The sequence below is a fragment of the Mercurialis annua genome, linkage group LG6 (assembly GCF_937616625.2).
Source record: "Mercurialis annua linkage group LG6, ddMerAnnu1.2, whole genome shotgun sequence".
Lineage (NCBI taxonomy): Eukaryota > Viridiplantae > Streptophyta > Magnoliopsida > Malpighiales > Euphorbiaceae > Mercurialis > Mercurialis annua.
In genome coordinates this window covers 33191552-33200840 of record NC_065575.1, presented here as the reverse complement: position 1 = coordinate 33200840, position 9289 = coordinate 33191552, and the positions used below count along the sequence as shown (strand labels likewise).

At 37.4% G+C, this 9289-nt stretch overlaps 1 protein-coding gene across 1 annotated transcript; it reads left to right on the top strand.

The window, feature by feature from the left end:
* The first annotated feature begins 4910 nt into the window (after positions 1–4910).
* On the top strand, positions 4911–8410 carry LOC126687775 (zinc finger BED domain-containing protein RICESLEEPER 2-like). Its single transcript, XM_050382331.1, has 6 exons — positions 4911–4944; positions 5182–5249; positions 5431–7606; positions 7700–7709; positions 7776–7830; positions 8354–8410. The coding sequence occupies exons 1-6, from the start codon at positions 4911–4913 to the stop codon at positions 8408–8410; spliced, it is 2400 nt and encodes a 799-aa protein (XP_050238288.1).
* Positions 8411–9289: the final 879 nt, after the last annotated feature.

Sequence of the window (9289 nt, the reverse complement as noted above, 5' to 3'; positions counted from 1 at the left end):
GAAATAAGTGTTGGAAGGTAAATGATTGGAAATAAGTGCATAAATAAATGTAACATGCATTACATTCATGACCGGCATATGACACTATTTGGACTAGCATGTTGAAAACGAAGCAAATATTCCTAGAGAAGCATATACCCTTGGAAGTTTTTAACAAATAATGGTCAAAATTGAAATTTATTCCAATTACATATTTGATTAATCTTGTAAGATTGGGATCTTAACATAGATTCAAAGCAAAAACACGTTTTAAATACTTAATGTAACAATTAATATACATACAAGGTTAAATATACTTTTACACCTTAATAGTTTTCTAGAGCGTCTGACGATTTTCTATCATTTTCTATTGGTATTGTCAAGTTCAGGATCAAGTAAAAACAAAGAAGTTGTTGATCTGGTCAATACAAGTCCACTAGTCCAAATAGGGGTCGACTGGAAATTTGAAAGTAGCGGAAAACGTCGAAATAAATTTTTAACCTTATAACTGGCATTATGGCCCATGGTGCCGTTGCTGATGTGGCAGCAACATGTTAAGACTGAAAATAGCATAAAGATATTCTATAACTAATTTCATGGCTACTGGTTCAAACAGGGTGCAATATCAAGTCTGGATGTGCCCAAAAACATAAAAAATAAGATTTTGGATTGGGATCAAAGATCTGGGAGTACTGGGGAGGAGGGGAGGATGCTCTTCGACAACTCTAGATCATTGTGCTCTCGACATCAATTCTTTATTGTTCTCCAAAAATCAAAATTTTCACCTCAAATCATGCAAAAATGACCAAAAAGCGCGTAAGTAAGTCATAAAGACTTTGTAATCAATTGATAAAACACATGAAAACAATTTAAAACACCCTATATATTGATGTAGTAGCAAAATCGATATAAATCAAGGCAAAACATTCAAGAACATCAGCATTCTAAAACATGCGATTCTAGGAAATTGTAATTGAAATAAATGAAAAACATGAGACTTATTCGGGTCCTAGAAACATTGTTGTGAGTCCTGAGTTGTTTTCTAGTGATCCAGATATAGAATCCAATGTAGATTGTTGTAGAGAAGTTAATTTTTGTTAAGCATGACGCGTATTTGCCTTAATTTGATCAAGTTTGATGGCTAGAAATTGTTGATGATAGAAAATATTCCTCTAGGGTTTGATAGCAATAATTATTTAATTCATTAATTTGGAGATAATAATTGTCCATCATCTACTATATGTACATTAGGTGGTATATATAGTGTTTAATGTTCGCTAGAGTTAGGGTTAGGTATAAATATATACAAGTATTTAGTTATCATCTAATATTTGTTATTTACTTTACAAAATTCATAGCAATAAAGCTGCGTTGGTCTTTAAAATTGTCAAAAATGGTCTTTAGAAAAACTAAGGTTAGGTTTTGGGCAATTTGGTTCGTCAAACCTACTTATTGGTACATAAGGCATTGCAAACTAACAAGATTAATAAAATAACAAGATTAGTAAAATCAACCGAAAATCATCTCAATGCAAACTAACAAGATTAATAAGGTATCAGTTGAAAATCAACACAAAATTAACACTATAATATTACAATAATTCAGCAATCAAACATCATAAAAAAATTGTGTTGCAAAATTAAAAAAAAAACACAACCAAACATAGTAAAAATGAAAAAATAACACAATATAACTTCATAATAAAATTACAAAATTGAAAACTGTCGTTTAAGTAAAAACTTTGAAACAAATTTTAGATCTAGAAACAAACCGAAGGCGAACGACGATGATAATGACAACAAAGATGATAACAGCGACACCGACGATAATGACGAAAAAAGATGATGGATAAGGCGATGGTGATGGTAAATTTTAGAGCTGGGATAAAAATAGAAGAACGATTTAGGAAAGGGCCATCTAATAGAAAAACCTCAGGAAGAATCCATGCCGGTGCCAAAGCCAATACCAGTCCTAGGTGACGATCCATGGATGGCCAGATAACCCTGTTCTAAAGGAGGAGAAGAGAAATTGGAAGAGAAGGCACGACAAGTGATGAGCATGTTGGGAATACGGTGTGATGATGTTGACATCTCTCTACGCAGTGACTCGCCTTTTGCATATTTTATTATTGCCCAAGAATTTCAAAAAACGTTCAAGCACCTGCTAAATTTGGAGTCGTATGACGGAAAAAGATGCCCCAAAATCCACATCCATAAGCTTCAGGCTATCAACAATGTCCAAACTAATATGAACCACGTCCAATGCAAACTCTTTTCCACCATTCCGAAAGGATTGGCTCAGGAGTTGTATTAGAGCCCCATGCCAAGTTTAGTGATCACTTTCAAGCAATTCTCTAGCTAATTCCAAGCAAGATCTGTGGCGTGCATTCCACAGAAGAAGTTGTCAACGGATCTGTTAGCAGTCATGCAAAGGGAAGGAGAGACGCTAAGAAAGTACATAGAAAGATTCAATAAGAAGGCGATGCAGATCGAGGAACTGAGCCAAGAAATTGCTTACACAACGATGATGAACTGAAACACAAACTCCGATCTCAAAAAGGAGTTATTGGCTAAGTCCCCAAAGTCGTTCATAACTTAAATGACCATCACTCATACACAAATTTGTGTGGATGATGGGCAAAGAGAGATCGCCAACAAATATGGCGACATAAATGAAGAGAGATCACCTTTAGAGAAAAGCTATAGTGAGAAGTCGAATGAGAGATCCAACAGCCAGCGCAAAAAAGACAAAGATCGGCGATATACACGCATGAATACCACCAGGACGAACGTATTGTCTAGGTGAAAGACAACCGTGAAAGAGTAAAATGGCCTAAGAAGATGAGCTCCGCCATAATGCATAAGCAAGACAACAATAAATATTGCGAGTTCCATAGAGACAGTGGACACACAACGGACGAATGCTGGCACTTGAATGAAAAGATAGAGAAACTTATCAAAAAAAGGCTCTGTCTCCCAATTTATCAAAAGATATGGCGACGCCAAAAGTCAGGAGTGTGAGCGGAAAAAACACAGACAAGACATCAGGAACCAGGAAGAGGCCCCAAGGAAGACAAGACCCGAGCCGGCGAGCGTGGTGAACGTCATCATGGGAGGAACCACCGGAGGAGACAGTAACACCACAAGGAAAAGGGCAACCATAACAAATTATTCAGTAAGTCTTGCTAGCGCCCGACGCCAAAAAGTTCAGAAGGATATCTTTTTCAGAAATAGATGGCCAAGGATTGACTCTTCCTCACGAAGATCCGTTGGTGGTGACAAGGCTAAACAACTTCGAGGTGTCCAGAATGTTGGTAGACATAGGAAGTTTAGTCAACATGATAACGATGGAAGTATTCAACAAAGTGGGCTGAGAAAGGAGGACTTTACTCGGGTATCCACCCTACTGGTGGAACTTAGAGGAAAGTCTATCGTTGAAGGGTCCCTTGAAGTAGATGTCCAGTTAGGCAATGGAGAAATATTTAAGGAAGTTCGGATGGAGTTCATGGTTGTAAGCATGGAGTTCTCATACAACGCAATCCTAGGAAGACCGCTGCTACATGACACTTGTGCCTCCATTTGCATGAGGTACATGTTGATGAAAATCCCAACTTCGAAAGGCAAAGTTGAAGTAAGAGGCTGCCAAAAGTCAGCACGAGAGGCATATTTCACAGCTCTCAAGAAAGTTCATATCACTTTAGCTATCACTACAAAGGAGCCACCCGAAAAGATGTACAAAGATGAATCATATGGCGAAACGATAAAGATGGAATTATTCCCAAGAAAGAAGATCAGAGAAGGGGGAGAACTACAAAATGACGTCCGCAAATATCTTCCAAAAATCCTACGAGGACTTAAAGGAACTTTTGCATGGACCACAAGCGAGCTTATCGGGGATGATCCAGAGGTCATTTGCCATTGCCTAAACATTGCATGCGATGCAAAACCGGTGATGCAAAACAAAAGGCGACACTCGCCAGAGAAGCAATTGGTGATAGCAGATGAAGTCAAGAAACTGAAAGAGGCAAAAGTGATTAAAGATGTGTTGTACCCTCAATGGTTAGCAAACATAGTAATGGTAAATAAATCCAACGAGACTTACCATATGTGCGTGGACTTCACAAACCTCAATAAGGCTTGTTCTAAAGACAACTATCCTCTACCAAGCATCGACCACCTGGTAGATTCCACGGCAGGGAATGCACTATACGACTTCCTAAACGCAAAAGAAGGATATCACCAGATCCTCATGGGAAAGAATGACCAAGAAAAATAGCTTTTGTGATTAGGGCAGAGCAGAAACCGAACCAGTCCAAAGAACCGGACCGAACCGGACCGAAATTCACTCTTTGGGTCGGTTATTCGGTGAGTTTGGTCTGGTTCGGTGTCAAATATGCAAATCTTTGGACTTTGGTGTTTGGTTTGGTTTGAGGTAACCAGAAACCGAAAAAACCGAAAAACCGAGGAGACCGAACCATGTATACGACGTCGTTTTGATAAACAGGGTTCAGGCGTTCATACGACGCCGTTTCACAGATAACACCTAACCCTAATATGAAACGCACCGTTTCATTTCAAGCCTTTGGTATAAAACCCATTTTATTTCTGAACCCTAAAATCATTCGCCCCCTTTACTCTCTCTCTCATGCGCTCCTCTCTCTAAAACCTCTCATTCTTTCAACTCTCTAATCGTTTCAAACCCTAACTATTCTCTACTCTCTACTGTAAATCTCTCATATAATACTTAGTCATATACAATTTCCCTTCATCATTTGGTGGTTTAATTGACTCGTGATCGATGAACCTGCTTCCTTGTTCTGTAAATGGTGAGTTTCTTCTATTCCTATAGTTTCTGACCTTCTATGGTTATTCTTTTACCATTTTGATGTTTGATACTTGGTGTTTCTTTTGTGCATGTGTTCTTCCATGAACATGGAGGCTTGGTGGAAGCCCTTGATTAACCACGGTAAGAAAGTTCATTAGATCTATTTTTTTGTTTTCTGTGATCTATGTTTTCTGTGTTTGAGAAAAGTATATGGTTGTTTGATACTATTTTTTTTCCCTTTTCATGGTTCGTTTTTGAAAAATGGAGCCATGGTGGAAGCTCGCTGAGTCCCTGACCCTGAATCCCCTGAGATTACTGAGGTATTATGAACAACAAACACCTTTTTTATATGTTCTTGTTTTGTATTTTTTTGCTCAGTTCATGTATTAACTAACTTATTATGTTTGTGCTATGGATTCTGCACTGGAAGAAGATTCATATACTCTGTGAATCATCGGTGGGAGCCGTCACTTGATTCATTCTGTTCCTGTCCCGATCTCAAATCTGCTTGAGTTGTTTGCATCCACTTGCTTTAGTAAGTTTTTTTTATCTTTTTTGCTTTGTTTTCTTTGTCTGTTTTTTGTATTTGATTGTTGTGTTTGATTTGTTGTGCTTCTCCTTTTGCAGATGTCTGACTCTGAGGTTGAGCATGTTGTTGCTCTGGGTGCTGCTGGTGATGGACTGCTTCATTCGTCGCCGCCATGCCCTGAGCAGGAACATGCTGCTGTGGGTGAAGGCTCATCTAAGCCCACTCAGGAGAAGCAAGGAGTGGATGCAAATGTGGCTGGAAATGACCCAGCTACAAAGAAAAGAAAGCAGATTGTGGTGAGATCAAAGGTATGGGATCATTTTGAGCGTATTATAGATGAACCATCTGGGAAATTGCTTATGGCTAAGTGTTTATATTGTGCTAAAGTGTATAATTCTGACACTAAACTAAATGGCACATCAACTCTTAGATCACATAATCTTGCATGCCTTAAAAATCCACACGCTAAGCATACTAGGCAGGCTTTGCTTACTCTGCAGCCTGTTATTAAGTGTGATGGGGATGAGGGGAATGGCAAGTTAGGTACATGGAAATTTTCACAACAGGCTATTAGGGATGCTGTTGCATACATGAATATTATAGATGAGCTTCCTTTTAGATTTGTGGAGGGTCCTGGCTTTAGGAGACTGATGAACATTGCATGCCCTAGGTTTGTTATCCCTTCTAGATGGACTATGAACAGAGACTGTTATCAATTGTACCTGAATGAAAGGTTAAAACTGAAAACTTTTTTGAAAAATGAAAGCCAAAGGGTTTGTATTACTACTGATACCTGGACTAGTATACAAAGGGTCAATTACATGTGTGTAACATGTCATTGGATTGATAATCAGTGGAAGCTCCATAAGAGAATCTTGTCCCTTGTTCATGTCTGTGGCCACAAAGGTGATTACATTAGTAAGACCTTAGAAAACTGTTTGCTTGCTTGGGGTTTGAAAAATGTTTTTACTATTACAATGGATAATGCTGGAAATAACAATACTGCTATTGCTGCTTTTAAAAAGAAAATGCTGTTGTGGGGCACTAATGTTTCCAAATGCCAATATATGCATATGAGGTGTATTGCACATGTTATCAATCTTGTAGTGTCTGATGGATTGAAAGATATGAATTCTTCTGTCAAAAAAGTAAGAGATTGCATTAGATATATCAGGAATAGTCCATCCAGGCTTAAACAATTTAAAGATCTTGCTAATGAAGCTAAACTGGGTACTAAGAAATCTCTTTGCCTTGATGTGCCTACTAGATGGAATTCCACTTATCTTATGCTTGATACTGCATGTATTTTTAAGTCTGTGTTTGACTCTTTTGAGGAAGTGAATGAAGCTTTTAGGAATGATATGGCAGAAAACATACCTAATATTCATGATTGGCAAACTGTTAAGAAGTTTTCTACTTGCCTATCTTATTTTTATGTCACTACATTACGAATATCTGGATCTTTGTATGTGACATCAAACTTGCATTATTTGGAGGTATGTGATTTGTCTATCATGTTAGATGAGATGACTGCTAGTGATGATGTAGAAATTAAGCAGATGGGCATGAGAATGAGAGAGAAATTCAACAAGTATTGGGGTGATCCTCATAAGATGAACAAATTGATCTTTTTCTCATATATTTTTGATCCTACCTCTAAATTGAATGATCTGCTGTTTTCTGTGTCTAGTATGTTTGGGAAAAAGAATGGTTCTATTTTGTTTGAGACTGCGAAATATGAGTTAAATGTCTTGTTTGATGAGTATCAAAATGCCTACTTGAATGGTTTGTCTGGAGCTGGAAGCTTTCATTTTAGTTCAACTCAGCCTGAAGAGGGGCCTGTTTCTAGTCAAGTGCCAATCCTGCCAGTGCCTCATCCTGCAAAGAGGCATACCTCTTTGATGAAGGCTAAATTTGCTGAACTAAATAAGGAGCTTGCAGAAACTGGGCCAAGGAAATCTGAGCTTGAAATATATTTGACAGAGGCATCTGTTGAGAATGATGATGCCTTTGATGTATTGAACTGGTGGAAGCAGAATGCTGCAAGATTTCCAATCCTTTCGAGGATGGCTCGAGATATCCTTGTTGTCCCAATTTCTACTGTTGCTTCTGAATCTGCCTTCAGTACCTCTGGCAGAGTGTTGGATTGTTTTCGGAGTTCTTTAACTCCAAGAATTGTGGAAACTTTAGTGTGCACTCAGTATTGGCTCAGAGCAGAAACTATCCCTCTTGTGGTTGAGGAAAATCTGGATGAGCTTGAACCTTTTGAGCAAGGTTATGCATTCTCACTCTCCTTTTACTAATTTTATTGAATTTTTTTGTTTATCTGTTTGGATACTAATCTGTATCTGTTCTCATTTGGTGCAGACTTGCCAATGTGAGGGAGTCTGTTGACTCTTTCCAAGTGGTATTTTGTTTTTTGTTGGTGGAAGCAAATGTGAAGCTATGTGCCTGATCTGTTTTTGTCCCTTCTGAAGTATCATCTTGTCCCTTCTGAAGTATCATCTTGTCCCTTCTGAAGTTCTATTTTTGAGACTGGGCTTGCTTGGCAATTGAAAAGGTGGAAGCCTGAATCCTTATTCTCAAATTTGCTATTTACTCTATATTTTACCAAACTTTTAATGTTTTAAATACCTCTTTAAAACTTATAATTGCTGCTGTTTTACAATTTTTTAACTTTTCTTCATCAGTTTAATACTTCATTAAACTCTTTCTATTTTGACTCTGAGTTCTGAACTTCAACTTCTGATTTGGTTTCTGGATTTTGTTTGTTTTCAACTTCAGTTTAAACTTTTAATTTTTGGCTATGATGATGCTTCCACCTTATCTATCTCACATTAGGCCTTCTGATTTGCATGATGATGCTACTTAGTGCAACCGTGCGAATTGGATCGCCTAATAATGATTAGAATCTTTTATATCTGAGCCCCCTTTTTTAAAATGTTTTATTTTTTTTAGTAGTAATTTGTAAATACTAAATAGTCTGATCTAAACCTGAATGAAGAATTGTTTAACTTTCAGGACTTTAGTCTTGAACTATTATTCTGTGTTGTTGCTGCTGCTCCTGTGAATCTGTGATCATAGGCAATTTTTGATGCCTGGATGCCTTAAAGGCTTGAAACATTGATCAATGAAACTTATTCTTTAATTTTCAGTTCATTATTTTTTTTGCATATAAGTTCAGGACACAAATGTATGTAATAGTATAGGTAATTATTTTTTGCATATAAGTTATATAGTATAACTTGTATAGATTTGCTTCCTCTGTAATTTTATAGCAACTGTCAATTTTGTAACTTATAAACAGGTTTAACTAGTTATGTTTGCATTTGTGAATGTTTTATAGCAATTTGTTTTTATAATCAAAAAAGGCTTTTTAATATAATTGGACTTCAATTTGTTGGGCTTCGGTAGAGGCCCAGACCGATTTAAAAAACCGACACCGAACCGAACCGAGGAAAAATTTCGGTGATTTAAAATTTCGGTTTATTGTAATATTTAGAACGGTTTGGTTTCAAATATTTAAAACTTCGATACCTTCGGTTTTGACATTTTTAGAACCGAACCGAACCGAACCGACCGATGCTCTGCCCTATTTGTGATAAACCAAGGGTTGTTATGCTATCTAACGATGCCATTCAAATTGAAGAATGTCGGAACAACATATCAAATACTACTCAACTTTATTTTCCAAGACCAAATCGGAAGGAACATGGAGGTATATGTTGACAACATGATAGTGAAAAGGGTCAACGAAACAAGTCACCCAACTACATCAAGAAAGTACTGCAGACTCTACAAGAGTATCAACTGATGCTGAACCCAGAAAAGTGTGTGTTTGGGGTTCCACCGGGCAAATTCATGGGGTACATATGGTATCTTAGAGTGGAATTGAGGCCAACCCTGACAAAATATAGGCGGTGCTAAACATATGGTTCCACTAAAAAGCATTCACGA